Here is a 19,351-nt window from a genome sequence, read left to right as displayed (position 1 = left end):
TTTTTTTATAATAAATCAACTAACAGTATTTTCTAATTTATATACCAAACGAACAAGGCAGCCCTGCTGTCTACAGTTATACGGACGCATTATTCAACAGCTGTACGGACGCATTATTCAACAGTTGTACGTGCGCATTATTCAACGCAGGCCCTGCCTGCAAAGTACCAGCAGCTCTGCATGGCTAGCTTGAAAGTACCTATTCGCTGGTGTAAAAAATCGTAGCTAAAAATATTATTGATTTATTGGAAGAGAAAAATACTGTTGACTGAAAAAAAAAAAATAGACTTGCAAGCGAAAGGACCTGGCCGCCGCCAACTGCATCACCCTTCAAGAAGAAGAGCAAGGCTGATAGATGAACCCAATTCATCCACGCTGCCCGGCCGTTGGCATTCTCCAGTTTCCACAGGCCTCAACAAGTACAGTATACTTACAGTATTTAAATAAATTTCCAATAGGGGTTTTAACCCCTTCTATTTCATAAAAAAATATAATGGTTGCATTATACGCGATGGAGACACGCGGAGAAAACCTAGCAAATTACATACAGAATGCAGCGAGCTCTACAACTATTCCGAGAAATGATGGAGGGTCATGTCATTTTCTGGTCCTAATAAAAGGTCATGAATACGATCGAGGTTCTTATTCTGTCTTAATATATACACTGAATCTTTGAAAAGGCGGCTGATCCTATTCCTATTGCTAATGATCCCCTATACTATATAGATCCCCTGCTCATTCAAACTGAAAGCGAGGGGGAAGGAACTAATTAACCTAAAAATATGTTACATCTATAGCTTTTCATTCGCAATTTCTTACATGTATATACCGGCACTATACCGGTTCGTTTGTCTTATAAGCAGTACTTTTTCTGTCAGTCAACAGTTTTCTTATAATAAATAAGCGAACAGTATTTTTAGTCATTATTTTTCAAACCAGTAAACAGGCTTGCAAGTTAACCATTGTTTTCTTGGCGTACATCTGCCTTAATTTCATTCATCATACGGTCTCTCGTGTTTAATTTGTCCTTCGATTCTCTCTCATGTCGCTGGACTATCCTTCTTTCTTGCTCTCGTCGCAGCAGAGCTCACCATAACAGATGACACGTTGTGCTCCCAAGAAGTCAAGAAAAATCTGCGTCGATCCAGGACCATACAGGCTACCCTATAGAGATAGGCAGACAACCTAGATATACCTGTTGCTAACGGCTCCCTTATAATAACATGCATGGTCCTCGTCTGGGCTCAGCTCAGCTCTGTTCGAAGCAGCGGCAGCTTTTTGTTGCACTGTTCCATATAAGGGAGAAAAAGGTAGCTAGCTAGAGCCCATGGCGACGGTGGCCACGACGTCGATAGGCAAGGTCGGGAGGAAGAGCGGCCTGATTTTAAGAACCCTGCAGCGGTGCAAGTCCGGGCTGAGCGCCGGCGCCTCATCCGGCCGGTCGCCGTCGTCGCCGCCGGGGTGCTTCTCGGTGTACGTGGGCCCCGAGCGGGAGCGGTTCGTGGTGCGCGCCGAGTGCGCCAACCACCCGCTGTTCCGGCGCCTCCTGGACGATGCGGAGCGCGAGTACGGGTACGCGACGCAGGGCCCGCTCGCGCTGCCCGGCTGCGACGTCGACGCCTTCCTCGACGTGCTGTGGCAGATGGAGCGCGGCGACGACGCCGACGAAGGCGGCCACCAGCAAGTCGCCGGCTCTGCCTCCTCGCCGATATGCGGTCTGCACAGCGGCAGCAAGGGCCGCGCGGCCGGGTACAGGATGCTAAGCCCGCGGTCGTCGTCGCCGATAGTTGGCAGGAGGAGGTGAGCGAGAGAGCATGCACAAAGAAAAGATTAATCGATCGAGCTTTCATGAACTAATGATGATTAGCGAGCTAATGGTGTCATTCATAGCAGAGACTCGTTGGCTTTCTTCTGGCCATATAGACTTTCTTTCTTTGTTTGTTTTTGAACTTATATGTACAGTAATACCCATTTTCAGTGGTTAGCTTTTAGCTAGGCTAACTGGCGTCCTCAAAATATGCATGTGCATGTCCAGTTGGATCCATCTACTCTGTCGATCGTGTATATATAAAAAAATTGCTCGTTGTTTTAGTTTCAAGTAATTAATTAATACATGTTATTGTAGGTCAGAGCTTGATTTATTCTATCTCGAAAAAGTTTTAACTCTGTGTAGTACCATGCATGAAGAGAATCGACTTAGGTGCTGTTTAGATCCAAGGAGAATAGTTAGCTGATAATAATTACCTTTTTAGATCAAAACATGTCTAGCTAATACTTTAGTTAAGTATTAATTGAGTACATCACTAATAAATATTTGGTCATCCCCAACCATTTGGCAAATAGGCTTTGTATTTATGTATTTACAAAAAAATCTGAAAAACACCTATTCAACGGTTTGGCAATTGGGCTTTGCAATTTTTGTTAACTTGGCAAATATAGTGAAAGGATTCGCATATATATGCCAAGTTCCTCCGCGCTTGGCATCGCGTCCCTCGTACGAAATATGTCACCCCTGCACATGGTCACGTGATGACTACTCCCTCCTCTCGCAGCCAGATTTTCTTTTTTGCCAAGTGATTAATATCAAACCATTGAATATTACCTCTTTTCACTTTTGCCATATTTATTTGGACTTGGCAAACTTACTCATTTGTCAAACGAACTATGCAAAACGGTGAGGATGCTCAGCTAATATTGGCTGTAGAACAACGGTAATGTCTTTATCTATTAACTGAGTACACAACTAATAAATCTGAATCATTGATTTACCTTTTTTTTTAGTATTTTAGAGTGAATTCAGCGCATAGTTCCTTCCTTTTCATGCACACGCCATACGGCTCTTTCCTTTGGCTCAACGTGAATAGCCAGCTACTCTCTTTGTTTCTAAATAAATATAAATATATTTCTAGAGTTATATTATATAAAAAAATTAAACTTTGACAAAATTTTGAAAAAAAAAACTATCAAGATTTATGACAATAAATTAGTATCCTTAGATATATCATAGAATATATTTATAAAATATGTTCATTTTTGTTATAGATGTTGTTACACTTTTCCTATAAAGTTAGTCAAACTTAAAATAGTTTGACTTGCATGTATTTTAGGAAGTGATTTATTTAGGTACGGAGTGAGTATTTTAGTTTTGTTTTTTCTTCTAGTGTATGGATGATGTTATTTTTGTATATTCTATCTTATTTTGATATTTTGTCTTAAAATTGGTTGTTTTATAACTAGCAAACATGCTTGTGCATTGCAACGGAATCCAATACGTAGTGGAGTAAGATATTATATCATTATTGAACGAAAATGAGTTGTAGCATGGGTCATGTGTACGAGTCAAAAATTAAATTAACTTAGTGACAACAAATTTTTTGTTTCCTACGGACCCAAAAATTAAAGTACTGTGGTCTCTTATTTATTATTTGTTTTTACTCTTATTATACTTATTATGGAACAGAAAAACCCAGGTGGAGAAAAACATGAAAAAAAATAAAAAGAAAATCAGAAAAGTCGAGCAAGTGCCAAAAACAATCAGGAGAAGACAATCTGAACATACTCGAAGTCAAGTAGAAAACAATCATTGAAAATAGCCATGGAAAAAAATCAGAACATATTTGGAGCCAAGTGAAAAGCTTCCAAATCAGAACCTAGAGCTACATGTACTCGGAGCAAGTAAAAACGAACAAACCAGAAAAAAAAAGTGAAAAAAGAACATAAAAGAAACGAAACAAACAAATTCTACCCTTCTTTCTTGTTTTTAAGATTTCTATTCTTATAATTTTGCATTTGGATTAAGATTCCTATTCTAGTTACTCGGAGTCAAAGAGATCTGATTGGATTAAGATTCGTAGCTGGCCATATTATTATATTTTTTCTATTTGGGTTAAGATTCCTATTCATTCGAAATCGGAGAGATCTAATTGAATAAGGGTTCCTAGTTATATAAAGAGAAGGGCTGTAGGTGTTTTCCACGTTCACAAAATTAGTTATAGGATGGCCGGATCAAAAAAATTAGTGAAGAGAAATTTTACCTCTTTAATATTAGATATTGATATATAATGAGTTATGTTAAAACTCTACATGTTATATACTTAGTTTAAAAAAATATGTTCATAGATGAATAATTTTAACACATAATCCCTCAGTTCTAAATAGAGTGTGTTGTGACTTTTAAAATTTGTATTGAAATGCAATACAATCTACATAATGACCGTGTTTTGATTTTGCAAGGTTTGTTAAAAAGGAACCATGATTTAAGGAGAAACTCTATAATAATTGGAATAATGTATGGATACATGTGTCATTTGATTATTTTCTTAAGTCATCTTCAAAATTTTAAAACGCACTATATTACAGAGGGAGTAATTAACACATGAATCAAGCCGTGAACTTCGACAGTCTAAAATATGTTATTGTTTAATTAACTAAAGTTTTTTTTGGGAAAGTTTAATTAACTAAAGTTGTGTTTATCCAGTAATACTTGTTTTTACAGAGGAACTATACATGTACACCAAAAGATGTAGTCAACTGTTTCGCGGGAGGAGGGCAGGGTATGGTGGGCAAAAAGTAATGAGAGTTTCGTAATATCGTTGCTTCCTGTGGAGTCACCCCGCCCTTCGTATTCTTGTTTTGTGATATACTCTCTTTGTACCCAAAGTTCCTGACGTGTTTTAGGCAATATTGTCGTTTTTAATTACAAAGATTAACGTTTTGGGCTCCAGAGAAGAAAATTTGACACAATTGCCATCGAGAGTCAAGAATTTCGAATATGGAAAGACTATTCACGTAAAATCACGTCTGCTTGTGTTCCCGTATTCGGAGGTTATACCCATCCCTTCATATTCATCGACGGCCATCGGGCGTCCGAGATTGAGCCATTGAGGCACTTACTGACGGACGGTCGGCTGGCGAGCAGCAGCCACCCTGCATGCATGCATGCGACCGCGCGCCGCCGCCAATGCCATGACGTTCTTGACAGTAGTATATGGTCGTGGCATGACCACTGCTGCTAGCTTCCTTTTATTAATTTGTCAAAGATAGATGCTGCCCCAATTAACACGACTTGCGATCGAGCTCACTTTTCAGATGCGTGGACGCCATCATCATTAGTTGATATTATGATGCATGATGGTCAGCGTTTTCATTCAACGCTCATATACACATGCGGCTCCAGCTGCTGCCAGCATCGATCTCATGATGTCATACGAAAATTTGACGCGGAGAGCATGGAAATGAAATATAAATGTTTTTAAACATCACGTTCACCGGACTTGAAACTAGCGTATGGAGACAACCCCGCGACTTTCATTTATTGCACAAAAAAATGTTCCTGCAATTTTTCATTTTTGAAAAGAGGCAGAGTTATATCCATAACTTTAAAATATACTCCCTCGCTACTAGTGTTTTTTAAGCAGTAGTAAAACACTACCACTAGTATAGCACATGGGAATCTCACTAGGAGACATTTACTAGGAAAAATTTATACTAAATTTTGAATGTTAAAACATTAGAAAAAGTCCATCTCACTAAGAGAATTGAAAAAATCTGGTAGTGCTCTGTCAAGTGTCGTTTTTTTACTTTCAAAATTTTTATTTGATCGTTCATTTGATTTATTTTTTATACAAATAGTAAAATAAATAAATTATTGGTAAATATTTTAATTGGTAAAACAAGTCATAACAAAATAAATAATATTTATACAAAAATTGAATAAGACAAATGGTCAAATAAAAAGTCTAAAAGTAAAAAATGACATGGCGGAGGGAGTAATATTTTGCAAGACATAACTTATCACCATAATTTCTAATTATAATTTTTAAAATGTTTTTATAAAAATTTACCGACATCTTATCTTGACAACTTTTCAGTATGACCTTTGGAACCCAATGTTTCTGCAGCTATTTAGCGCCTGTGCTATCTGATTTGATAGTCCATCCTGTTTTCTCATTCTTTTACCCCTTTAATTTTTTATTTCCTTCCTTTCTCTTTTTTTATTTTTTATACTAACCTACCCATTTTTCTTTTATATACTATGGCCTTGTTTAGATCCAAAAACTTTTTGAATTTTGACATTGTAGCATTTTCGTTTTTATTTAGCAAACATTGTCCAATTATAGAGTAACTAGGCTTAAAAGATTCGTCTCGCGATTTACAAGCAAACTGTGCAATAAGTTTTTGTTTTCATCTATATTTAATGCTCCATGCATGTGCCGTAAGATTCGATGTGACAGGTTGAAAAGTTTTTGGTTTTTGAGGTGAACTAAACAAGGCCTATGAACAAATATTTTAGGTGGAGAAGTTATCCAAAACAAATTGTGTAAAAAAATGTGCTGCATAAATTGTGTATAATTTTTTTGAAAACAACAAAAAAAAGTTATGTATATAAGTTATGGTATTTGTAAAAATTATAATATAAAAGTATAGCTAGAGAATTTATATTCAGAAAATGGTAAATTCATCCGCTTGCAAAGGCCACGTAGAAATGTTGTCATGATAAGTTGCCTATAAAATTACATAAAAAATATATTCAAAATGTTATAAGAAGAGGTTGTGGTGATAAATTTTGTCTAGCAAAAAGTTATGCGCAAGAGTTATGAGTAAACTTTGTAACTTTCTAAAAATAAAAAGTTATGGAAACCCTTTTTCGAACAAAAAAAAAGGGGGGGCGGGCATAGAGCATACTATGATTTTGAATCTAGCGAATATTCGCTGATTAGTGGAGTCAGGCTGCATTGATGCACGAACCAACGAAACCGGCAACAGTCCCAACCTAAAAAGCATCTCATCACCGATCAACTGCGGAAGTTCTGCGAGAATCGACGGAAGCTCCGCATTCTTTCTAACTCGCTGCATAGGCCTTGTCTGATCCTTTCCGATCATTATTATCAAAAGATACTAAACTCAGAGGACCTGGTTATGCAACATCACCCATTCTACTGTCTATGCCATGAAATACAAGGTGTCCAAGGTTCAAACTTTGTCCTAAATTATAAGATGCTTTAGATTGCTCAACCTCATCCCATTCATATATGCCTTTTAAACCTCATCCATACATGCAAAATGAGTACTATAATTGATATCATTGATATGCATGACCTTTTAAAACTATGTGTTACTAGGAAATTAAGCAAGTTCAAAACCAAACTAACTAATTAGTGATGGACAAGTTTTTTTTTTTCAGTTTGGACTCTTTTCTTTGAGGCAGACTGCGGATTCGTCTCTCCTAAAAAACCAACTTCTTTGAGTTTGGATTCTTTTCTTTGTAGTATCTTTTATGGGCAATTTCTTCCTTCTCTTCCAAATCTTTTTGAACTGACTTCTCACCCATGATTGGCCTCTCGAAAGCAGGCAGGCCTAGGCCCTTAATCCATTTATGTTATGTAGCTCACAGAAGCTCCAAGCCCAATCGGGCTATTGCCAGACTCGAACGAGTATTGTGCGTTCATTAAAATGTCATCAATAACAAGGACGTGTTCACTAGAACATAGCACTGCCACCAGCAACACAAACAACAAGTTTTCAAAAAAAAAAACACACACACACACACACAAATGACACGCAGCAGTGGCGTATACATGCGGATTCGTCATCTTGTCGTCCTTCAGGCCGCGGTGACCTCCTCCACGAGCCGCTGGAACTCGGCCATGGCCGCGGGCGGCAGCCCGAGCAGGACGCGGACGCCGCCGCCTCCCTCCTCCCCGCACGACAGGAACAGCGCCACCTCCTTCTCGGGGAGCGCTGCAGGGCCGCACGCGGCGGGCGAGCCCCAGCCGAAGTCGGCCGCGCGGAACGGCAGCCTAGACCATGCCGTGATGAGCAGTGTCGACGCCAGCGACGGCCGCGCGCGCGTCGCCTCGAAGTAGTCCACCGCGGACCGCATGTAGACGTCCGTCACGGCCGCCGCGGCGCCGCGCACCAGCCGCACGGCGCGCGGCAGCGACGACGCCAGCTCCCCCGCGGGGCACGCCGCGCTGGTCAGCACGATGGCGTTGCCGAAGTACCCCGCGGGGAGCGGCGGCGAGAACCTCGGCCGCCCGTCCACCGCGAACAGCAGCTTGCTCCGGCGCGACGGGCGCATCCCCAGCGCCCGCGTGCGCGCGCTCCACACGAACCCGGCCAGCGCCTCGAACGTGGTGCACGCGCGCCGGCCCTCCTCCAGCGCCCCCACCGCCGCCTTGAGGCGCGCGATGGACGCCGGCGTGAACCGGAACGAGCGGTGCAGGAGTGGGTCCTCCTCGTCCTCCCCGTCGTCGTCGTCGTCGTCGTCGGTGATCTGCGTGAACTCGTGGTGCGGGAAGTCGACCTGCGGCGGGTCGCGCGCGCGGAGGACGGCGCGGTCGAGTGCCGGCGGGAGCGACAGCGGGAGGCCGCGCGCCGTCTCGCCCCACGAGTTGACGAACTGCATGGCGCCGACGCCGTCGAACATGCAGTGGTTGATGGCCAGCCCCAGCACGAAGCCGCCACACTTGAACTTGGTCACCTGGGCTGCAAGCAGCGGCATCTCGAGTATGTTCTTGGCGCCGGGGACGCTGTACACGAGCCTGCCGAGGACGGAGGGGTCGGGGTCGGTGACGTCGCCGATGTCCGCCATGGCGCAGTCCGCCTCGGCCTCCACGAACACGGCGCCGTCGCCGGTGCAGTCCACGACCAGTTTCCCATCGTCTGAGATCGCCAGCCGCCCAGCGAGCGGGTAGTAGTGGACGAGCACCTTCGCCAGCGACTCCCTCAGCACGTCGCAGGCGCCGCCGTCGTCAGCCGCCCTGAAGCAGTACACGGTCTGCACGATGACGGCGATGTTCTGGTCCAGGTTGGAGAGGTAGTAGAGGCCGGTTGGCGTCTCCTCCGCCGGTGGTACCAGCGACGGCTCCCCCTGCTGCTCGATGCGCAGCTCGAACACGCCCTGCAGTGCAGGAAAACCGTACGCACGCATGGTAGCTCCACCGTGTCAGAAACGGTGACGAACATGACGAGCGGCAAACTGGATGAATGAATGAACAATATTACCATATTGTCGGAGTCGGAGCAGCAACGGATCGGATCTGGACCTGGACGACTACAGCGTGCAAGAACTTGTAGAGGAGCAGATCGAGGGAGAAGGCGTATAAGAAGAGAGGTTTCTTGTGCGTGTGCACGGGCAAGGTGGTTAGGACATTTGGATTGAGTGAGCCGAGGAACGCAACCAGCATGCAATGCCCGCAGTAGTTCTCCAAGCAGGTGAGAATCGGGACGGCCTGTCCAATGCAGCGTCGTACCGTATTCCAATGATCGTGGCCAAACGGTTTAAGGGCACTGACTAGTGACTAACATGGTCGTATCGTATAATGTTGTGCAGAAACATGAAAGGTTGATAGGGGAAATGGCAAGCAGGCACAACAACAGCGTCAGAAAACCGGACGAATTAGCCATGCCATGTCGGTAGACCAACTAACATGGTATTCTAGATTTCAGAGAGCATCAAGTTTATTGACAAACTGTGTAATTAGTTATTTTTTATATATATTTAATGATCTATGCATGTTCCGTAAGATTCGATGTGATGAAGAATATGAAAAAAAAATTATAATTTTTTTTGCAAACTAAACAAGGCCTGACAAAAAAAGAATAATAGATGCATAGACTGTGACTGCAGCTGTGGCCAATGGTCATTACTATCATCAGAATTCAGAAGTATCTCATCTACGGACCATCCACCAGCAGCTCATCTGATCTTGCAGATGGCATACGTGCTTCCCTCAAAAAACACCAAACAGCAGCAGTGCACACATGGCGAACTGAAGCGTCTGAACTCATGAGACGAGGACTTGAAAACGCATAAGATCACACACAAAAAAAGGACCCAACAAAAATGCTCACATATCATAGAAACACACTGCTTACATTGCTATGGCAAGGTAAATAAGAAATACAATGAGCGGGAACGATTCAGGACTCAGATACAGAGTTTTACATGATAAATGGATGAAACAAGCCAAGAATTATTCTGCATATTACAGTCAGGCTAGCTACCTAAGCAACCAAACTATTAATCGCAAAGCTATCGTACATGACCAGCGACTAGACTACATTCACTACCAAGTCAAGCACAACTAGGTGTGTATGGCTGTGAAATGGTTAACAATCTTGTAACCAGTACCCAGGTCACCGGCTGTCTTGCGGTGCCCCAATTGTACAGAGCCAAACCTCCAAACAGGAGAACTGGCATGAAAATAGTCCAAGTTCAATCTAAACCACAGATTAACAAGAGACTGATCTCAACATGGCACATCCGGTCCACAGAATCACTTCTCTTCACCTCCATCGGGATCACTCTTTGACTTCTCCACCTTACCATTATCTTCTGCTTCATCTTCTGAATCTTCCTCACCTTCATCATCAGACATACTATTTATTACCTCTTCTATGATGCGCTTCACTTCTGCTTTTCGGTCCATGAGGTCCATTTCAAAATGGGTCCCTGGGTTTAACAAAAGAAACAAACGTGTCAGTACACTCGTCTGTTAGAAAACTAAGGTTTGAGTTGGTCTATCAACAATTTTTTTCATTTATCTAATTCAATGAAATTTAAGCAGCATAAAAAGGTACCTAATTGTCTGAGAATATCAGCCAAAGTTGCCTACATAAAAAAACATAACCAGTCAGAATACAAAGCACAATTGCTTACTGTGGACCATGTTCAAAACATAATCAATTGCTTACTGTGTTGAAGTCAACTTCCTTCAAAATGCTGCTAACAACAGCATGAAGCTGTTCAGTGGTTGGGGCAGTCCCAGCAGCTGCACCACCCTTGCCTTTTCCTGCAGAACATAGACAGAAAATAGCTTATTAGGGCTATGGCGGTCAAGCAAAGTATGCAAACTCATGTATGTCATCTCGAAAAACTAATCATTGGCAGTCAAGCAAGGTATGAAAACTCATGTATATGTCATCTCAAAATTACTAATGTATGATCACAGGTCACAAGCCTTTTAACTGAAACCAATTTTCGTATAATGTATAGAAGGAAAAAACTTGCAGTCTTAAATTAACCAGCGCAAATGAACTCAAAGCGGCACTAGGATAGCAATAATCAGAAATAATCAGATTGGTATGTGTATGGACCAAAACAATACCAATCAATAGACACTGCATGTAGTAAGCATTACCAAACTTATACCTTTATTCTTATTGGATGACCTGGCAGCTTTATTGTTTTGGGATTCTTTTCCATCGTCCTTTTTGGATTTAGAAACCTTCTTGTTTGACTTATTAGAATCTGGTGACACAACACTTTCTTTTGAACTCTTTGCTCTCTTGCCCACCTTTTTTACCTCTGCATCAGGCTCATTTTTACTGTTTTGAGAAGCCTTTGATGCACCTTTTGCAGGTTTCGTAGAACCCTTTTTTCCTGGTGTATCCTTTTCCTTTGCATCAGAACCTGTTTCTTTCTTAACCTGTTTAGCATCTGTAGACTTCTTCTTTGCTGGAGGCTCATCAAGTTCATCATCACTCACAGCATGATCATTTGCCTCAGAATCCCCATCAGCTTCCTCTCCTGTTGATGCATCCTCAGAACCAGCAGGATCAGCATCATCCGCATCATCATTCTCTTTACCATCTTCAGCTGCTTGTTTCTGGACTCTTTTCCTTTTCTGTTCAATAAGACAAGCAGATGCCAGGATTCCATTAATATCAGTAAAAAAGGAATGCTGTGACAAAAGTATAGATATTGCCCGTGTATGTTAATTTATTATCTAGACAGTAAGAAATAACTAGAGTACTAAAAAAGGAGAGCTCAAAGTGTACATAGTCAATTGTTGGGCGACAGTTCAAGAAAAGAGGCAGCAGTACCCTCAGTATAGGGGGGAAAAAAGACACCCGTGTTCAAGGAAACAAAAGTAAACATTCACCTAGGTGCTCTTAAGCGCAAGGCAGAGCCCTAACGCATTATATAGGCCATGGCCATCCAATTAAACACAGGGTGAACTGTCAGAACCCATGAATGTTGAAGAAAACAAGAGACAAGGTTAGAGTGGCAAAATGGTTCAAGGGAGGGGGGCAGTGCAGCTGCGTGAGAACAACGATTGGCTGCTGCAAAATGGAGGTAGTAGGTAGAGGCACAGGAGCAGGACATCAACGGGTGTTATGGTGTTTAGATGGGCTAGTCAACTTCCTGTATTCCTCCCAGATCTGAGTGGGCTGTCAAGACATTCCTCTTTCTTTATTATTTATTCTTGCAAAATTATGCAATTACATCTGTTGATATGTCATTCAATCTATGCTTCACTCTAGGCAATAGGAGGCGACTTTTTTTCACCACAGCAAAGCCAAATTTCATTACTTGATAGCAACGAGATTACAAGAGTTTGTAACTAAGAAAAAGCAAACTAAAACAAACCGCAAAAGGCCACGTTTGACTGAACAGAAAGGTTTCATCCAATTGGCGCAACCCGAACTACGACACCAGAAAGCATTAACCCACAACGTAAAGCGTTCATCGCAGCACAAAGCATCCAAAACCAGCACAACGTATCATATTATTACAACCCCAGATGGCTTTTAAACAGCTATATTTGACACATAAACAACCAATTCAATCAGCTATATAGCATTTTGATATCTATTTATTGATACCTAAAATAGACAACTCAGTCAGTTACATGTTTACATAGCCTTTTCAAATGGCTATTTCTTGATACCTAAATAGGCAACTCAATCAGCCATATCTGTTTACTCAAACAGCTATTTCTTAATATCCTTAAAGCCAATTCAATGAGCTATATACGACTTTTTAAATAGCCATTTGAAATAGCTACTTCTTAATACCTAAATACACGACTCAGTACACCAGGTCTACATTTTCTTAGACATGCATCAATAACTTTCTTGGTTCATTTTGTAGAAAAATCAAATAAACAATACTTAGCAAAAATGGAATAGGGAGACAGATTGTGTGATTTTGTAGAATCAAAGCACCTGGCTTCAAGGCACAGACCAATACGCTAAAGATAAATGATTGTTTCGGATTTGACAGGGCACAGGAAAGGAAAAGTTTTAGCTGCACCCAGCACCAGATATTATTACCTTCTCTGCAGAAGCACCTTCAGAAGTTGCCTTAGATTTCCTTCCACGTTTCTTCCCCTTCTGCAATGGCAGACAATTCAGTTCATGGTGCCAAGCTCAGCTAATAAGTGGAGTACTGCTAAGCGTACAGCACTGCCCTTAAGTGCCATAACCAGCCAATCACATTGCTTTAGATGGCCCCAGGCCAAGAAAAAAATAGGTCTATGACCAGAGAGTATTTTATGCATAGCAATTCCAAAAGTTGTACCTTTTTATCAGTGAGAACAACATCCCTGGTAACACAAGGAGACTCCAAAAACTCTAAGAGCTTGGCAGAAACTTCTTCCTGAATTTCAGCAAAACACCGACCATTAATAAAGATCCCACTGCTCATGAATAAACAAAGCTCAGCTCAGCCAACTAACCTTCTTTGTAGTTACTTTTACATTAATGTCCAGTACTTCACAAAAATCTAGCAACTTCTCCTTGTTAAATTTCTCAAGCTTTTCCTTTATTTTGTTCCTCTGCTTTTCCTGATGAACATAACACAGGCAGGGCAAACATGACCAACAACACACAAAGCCTAAATAATCCAAGCATAGTTGCAAAAAAAAAAAGGTCAGGCAATTCAAATAGTATAACAAAGCTGACAAGATTTCTATGATTGGATTAGTACAGGATATATACATGAGATAACCACAACTTAACCTATAAGAAATAAAACTTGACGCTGCTTAAAGCATTATATGCGGTATCATTATAGGCATTAGGCTAGTACAGTATACAGTATTACAACAAGCAGTGACTATTAACACAGGTGATCCACTAATAATAGAGCTAAGCACATAACATGGGGAAAAACTTCTTTTACATAATATGGTTGTCATGGAAAAAACTTACTTGATTGTCTGTCCAAACAAACCCAGAAAATTGAGATATGTTTCTCTTCAAGAAATGGTTCTGCAGAGAATCAACACAGTTTAACAAAGTAGATGAAATAAACCATACTCAAGCTACAAAAGACTTGTGGAAGCCTTACATTTGATTTTCTCCCATACAATACAGTATGAAGGCTCTGGAGATTCTCATCAACCTTTCTCTTTGATAGTTTGAATGAAACTGGTATTACACGTACAAGAATACAGATTAAGAATCTAACAGATAATAAAGCACTAATCAAAAGGCATGATCTGCTCATAAAATGTTTCCTGTTATTCAATGCAATTTTCTCTTTTCGCCTTTTTTGTCCAGAATATCAACATAATTTTTCACCAAACAGGAAAGTCAGTGATCATGATACTGAGACAATTCAATCAACATGTAGAATAGAGCAGTCCAAAGTTGCGCAACAATCTTTTCAAAATGACAGAATTGTAAAAAGTTTTTTATAATAAGAAGCAACAGAACTGTAAAAATAGTTACACAAGAATACCAACATAATTGGTACTCACAAACTACTTGCGATGTTAAACGTCATCTTTATTGAATAGTTAGTACCAGTCTAATATTTATTTCTGTCATATTTAAGTTTTAATAAGGGTTTCTCCAGTGTCCAGTGCATGGTCCAACATGGAGCTGATGAATTGATTCATCCTCACTGAAAAAGTGATTCTTTGGAAGAGACAGAATGAATTGACTCATCTTCAAGAGTCAAACTGTGCCAATTAAAATAAGAAAAGCAGAACCGCTAGCTTCTCCTTGTTAGGAAAAGGGATGGGAAAAGGCAAGCAGGAACTGTTTTTTTTTTAATTTGGCAATGGGAAGTAACGGCTGCATACGTCAGCAATATTTTTTTTTGCACATGGGTCCCACATAGCTAAGTTCAGTACAAGGATCAACTCGCTTGGAAGCGCACGTGGCTGACTCTCATGCATTGACTCACTGCAGGTGATGCCCTAAGGAACTTATCATGCTGGGCAGAGCAGCACATTGTCCATTACAGCCTATGGGAATAAGCTTGTGAAATGTATTGCAAGTTATTGATTCTTTTGCATTGTACCAACACCACACACATCAGTTTAAATTCCTAAAGCAAGAGCCAGTCACCTATAAACTATGAAGCCTAAAAAGCCATGCTGGACTTGTATATGTCACTGTTTAGCAGGTGAACACGTTGGACAAGAATATTACAGTTTAAATTCATCTCGTTAGGGAGTCCATCCCCAAACTCCATAGCTTTGGCTTCAGCAGCAGATACCTATCAGAACCAGTTTTATATTCTACAAAACTCTACCAGTTCATCAAAAACAGGGCAAACTGGTCTCTCGGGAGAATGGCCTGTTTTTTTTCTCCTAAATTATTTCGACCCCTGAGCGGAATGGACAGAGCATTAACTTGGCAAGACATCACGTTACATGGCTACATAGATCTTGTAGAGTCAGTCAACACTCAATGAATAATGAAATGCCACTAGCAAACAGATAACATCCATTCCAGTGAGACGAAAACAGTGGAACATATTTGAAGAGGCCGAGCTTACCATTGGGTATGTCCTTGAGCTTCGTTCCAGAGCCCTGCAGCACAAAAGCGGACAAAAAAAAAGATGAGTAACAATTGAACAGACCTCCAAATCAGAAACACAGACGGCAGTAATGGTAGCATGGAAAAGGGCGTGTTCCATCCCAAGAGGCAAAAACATCAAATGAAAGTAGCTATTTTTAGCAAGCTAGTAAGTACGACAGCAGCTGGGACGGACGCCGCGGGGAAAACAACAGATCAGGAGCGGGCGCGACACGCACGAGCGGGAGGGAGGGGGAGAGAGAGAGAGAGAGAGAGAGAGAGACGAGACGGCTCACCTGGACAATAGCGGGGGACTTCTTAGCGGGCGTGGCGCGCGGCGCGAGCTCCGCGTACCTCTCGACGGTCTTCCTCTCCCTGGACGGGCGCTCGACCGTGGGGCCGGCCGACTTCTTGGACGGCGGCGTCTTCTTCTCGGCCGCGGCGGCCTCGCCCTTCTTCCTCCGCCCGCCCCGCTTCTTCTCCGGCTGCTTCTGCGGCGTGGCCTCCTCCTTCTCCTTCTCCTCCACCGCGGGGGGCGCGGGGTCGGCGTCCATGGGGTCGTCGGCGGGCGGATCCGCGGCAGGCGGGGACGCGGGCTTGGCGGCGTCGGCGGAGGCCATGGGCGGGAACGGGACGGAGGATTGGATTAGCCGGCTAGGGTTTTAGGCAGAGGCCCGCGGGCGTGGTGCGGGGGGGCCGTGGGGAGGACGAAAAGGGGGGAAATTTTTGGGAGGCGGAGCGGGGCGGACGCGGACGGAGCGGGGCGGGGGCACGCAGCAGGGGAGGAGAGCGAGCTGGGGGCGGGGCCGCGTGGGAGTGCGCGTGTGAGCGTTCCGGACCGGCTCTCCGCTCGGCGCACGCGCCTGATAAATGGCAGGGTGACGTGTGACGCGATGGGATCGGGACAGGATGGATCTCGCGCGGGGGCGGGGGCGGATTGGATTGGGCCTTGTTTAGTTCCGAAAAGATTTTGCATTTCGGTACTGTAGCACTTTCGTTTGTTTGTGACAAATATTATTCAATTATAGACTAACTAGGATCAAAAGATTTGTTTCGCGATTTCCAGTTAAACTGTGTAATTAGTTTTTGATTTCGTCTATATTTAGTGCTTCATGCATGTGCCACAGGATTCGATATGACGGAGAATCTTGAAAACTTTTTGCTTTTTGGGTGAAGTCAACAAGGCCTTGGATTGGATCGGATCCCGCCCTCGCGCGCCAAGTCCCGCCGGAACCGCCTGCTTTTCGCGCGCGGTTTCCAGTTTTACCGTTTTGCCCTTGTCATCCTGTGTTTAGAATAGAACAATAGATCCATTTCGTCTGCTGGTTTTGGCTCGTGGTGAAAGGAAACTACTGCCGGCTGCCAGTAGCAACTTCCAAATCCCCTACGAACTCGCAGTTTCTTGCGAACACAACACGTGTGCTGTATGCATTCGTCGTGCTCGTCCAGAGCCCTCGGATTCGCTATTGCCGGTACAGAGTTGTCGGTAAAAAAGACACGCTACGTTTTGATACTGTAGGTGAGAACCCAGACGGCGTTTCAATAGTTGTGCCTTGTTTACTTCCAAAAAGTTTTGCAAAATAGGAATAGTAGCATTTTCGTTTGTATTTGACAAATATTATTCAATTATGGACTAACTAGGCTCAAAAGATTTGTCTCGTCAATTCCGACCAAACTGTGAAGTTAGTTTTAATTTTCATCTATATTTAATACTCCATGCATACATCTAAAGATTCGATGTGACGGAAAATCTAAAAAATTTTATAAAATTTTTCAGAAACTAAACAAGACCTTGTTTTTTCCCTTTTGCCAAACACACAAACTAGGGGGGCGCGTCGTTCAGGGGAAAGGAAAATCTTCAACAACGCACGGGGGCCGAATGGTAACTGGACATGGGCGAGGGGACCACAGGGCAGGGAGTGCCGCTGAAGCCTGCACCTTGGGCGGCAAGCGAAAATGGCAAATTCATGCGGCGGCGGGGCGCGACCTGCCGGCGGTTCAAAAATTTGGGGACGGGACGGGACTTGCAGCCCTCGCCGACGCGAGCCAAATTTTCCCCTCGCCGAACTTCCACATCCCGCCCGCCTGCCCGCCAAAACTGCCTCGTGTCATGTGCTTGTGCTCCCGTTTTATTTAGGCCCAAGGTGCCATGTCAATGGGCCCCTTGTTAAGCTGTGCCTCACAATGGGTTTTTTAACTTCGGGCCCAGTAAGGCGGTCACGTTGGGCTTAAAGCAAGTGTGTATCTCGTACTGATCAAAAAAAAAAAAGTGTGTATCTCGTAGTGCTTGGGAAGAAAATTCAATTTACCTCCTTAGCTATCGGCATGGTCCGATTTTGCTCTCTGAAGTCTGAACTATACATTTCTATAAAAAAACTGAACTATTTCTTGTTTATTCACTCTAGTTTTAAAACCATTTATCTTTTATATCTTGTGTGGTTTTGCTGATGTGGTGCCATGTTAGAGGGGCTACTAGCAATATTTTGAAAAAAGAAATCCACAAATTAGAAAACTAATTTTTCAAATGCAGTAGGAGACCTGGTCTTGGTTAGATCCAAAAAATCCTTTTCTATTTATAAGAAATTGAAAGGAAAAGATTGTGTTTAATTAACTGGCAACTTGATCCCCATTTGCGTTGGACTGACGTGGTGATTCCGCTGCAACTGCTAGATTCTCATTCGCTTTTGATACAAGCTCTTGACATGGTAATTCCGTTGAAACTACTGGGTTGTCATCAATTGAGTTGTTCGCTTCAACTTATCAGTCGAATTTGTCAGTTGTTCAGTAGTATTTTTCTCTCACATCAAATCAACGAACTATCATTGCTTATCAGCTAAAGGAACAAGGCGGCCAGATGGGTTTCCTCCTTTGGTGGGGAATAAAATTGGTATATATTTGTCATTAGCGGGGAGCATCAACTTTGTTTCAAGTTCTAGGGGTAAAATGAGCTCTGATTTGCATGCATTGCCACATCTAACATGACCAACTAAGGTTAAATATTTACCGTTTGGAGATTACCTCTTGTATTGTTGCAATAGTTTAAATAAACAATGATTGCAACTATGAACACAAACAAACTAGCAACACGAACAAGCAAAATCCAATCAACTTGAAATAGAGCACAAGTACTCTCATTCTCTCTCTCTCCAAGTAAACATGCAACAACGGGTTGCGTACCGGCAAATTTAGTTTACATTTGACCAAGTTTTTAGTGAATACTATCCACATTTATGACTCCAAAATAATTTATTAAGAAAATATATTTCATAATTAATCTAATATTTGCTCGATAACATGGATATTGATATTTTTTATCTATATTTAATCAAACTTAAGATACTAAAACATGACACTATGCTAGAATTGCATGTTTTTCCAGACGAAGACAGTACATAGTTTACATTTTTAGGGAAAATTTGATACCGGTTTCATGTTCTTTTTATTAACAAATCAGTTATAGATGTTTTAGATATTTAATTAAATTTTATTATTTAAAAAATTTAGGCAAAATCACGTTGGTTATATTACCAAAGTTGCCATATTTGATAGTTTGGCCCAAGATGCATGCGTGGTTTTTTCATGACAAACATGTTTAAGAGGATATTGATAAATTTTTGATAAATCTATTAAATCGGAAAAAAGATTGACTTCTCGAAAACAAGAGATGCAATTATTTCGAGACAAAGAGAGTACAACAAGAATACTTTTAAGAAAATCAGAATACAACATAGATCATCTAAAAAATAATACTATGCGAACAATCCAGTACAATGTGAAACATCTTATGAATTCTATAATTAAGATTAACATA

General features: G+C 42.0%; 3 protein-coding genes across 3 annotated transcripts; 1 reads left to right on the top strand and 2 right to left on the bottom strand.

Annotated features, from left to right (window-relative positions):
• On the top strand, positions 1,243-2,097 carry LOC8079823 (auxin-responsive protein SAUR50). The gene has a single exon (XM_002458962.2). It carries the CDS (start codon positions 1,328-1,330, stop codon positions 1,802-1,804), a length of 477 nt encoding a protein of 158 aa, XP_002459007.1. The 5' UTR covers positions 1,243-1,327; the 3' UTR covers positions 1,805-2,097.
• Positions 7,417-9,163, bottom strand: LOC8059378 (omega-hydroxypalmitate O-feruloyl transferase). Its single transcript, XM_021456873.1, has 2 exons — positions 9,007-9,163; positions 7,417-8,902 (listed from the first exon to the last, which is right to left on the bottom strand). The coding sequence occupies exons 1-2, from the start codon at positions 9,007-9,009 to the stop codon at positions 7,604-7,606; spliced, it is 1,302 nt and encodes a 433-aa protein (XP_021312548.1). The 5' UTR covers positions 9,010-9,163; the 3' UTR covers positions 7,417-7,603.
• Positions 9,856-16,327, bottom strand: LOC8079820 (protein DEK). Its single transcript, XM_002456828.2, has 11 exons — positions 15,837-16,327; positions 15,521-15,554; positions 14,081-14,160; positions 13,942-14,001; positions 13,467-13,574; positions 13,310-13,387; positions 13,063-13,122; positions 11,156-11,630; positions 10,699-10,796; positions 10,585-10,615; positions 9,856-10,456 (listed from the first exon to the last, which is right to left on the bottom strand). The coding sequence occupies exons 1-11, from the start codon at positions 16,158-16,160 to the stop codon at positions 10,281-10,283; spliced, it is 1,524 nt and encodes a 507-aa protein (XP_002456873.1). The 5' UTR covers positions 16,161-16,327; the 3' UTR covers positions 9,856-10,280.

The sequence above is a fragment of the Sorghum bicolor genome, chromosome 3 (assembly GCF_000003195.3).
Source record: "Sorghum bicolor cultivar BTx623 chromosome 3, Sorghum_bicolor_NCBIv3, whole genome shotgun sequence".
Lineage (NCBI taxonomy): Eukaryota > Viridiplantae > Streptophyta > Magnoliopsida > Poales > Poaceae > Sorghum > Sorghum bicolor.
The sequence above is the reverse complement of the archived record's forward strand: the minus strand, read 5'-3'. Positions and strand labels throughout refer to the sequence as shown.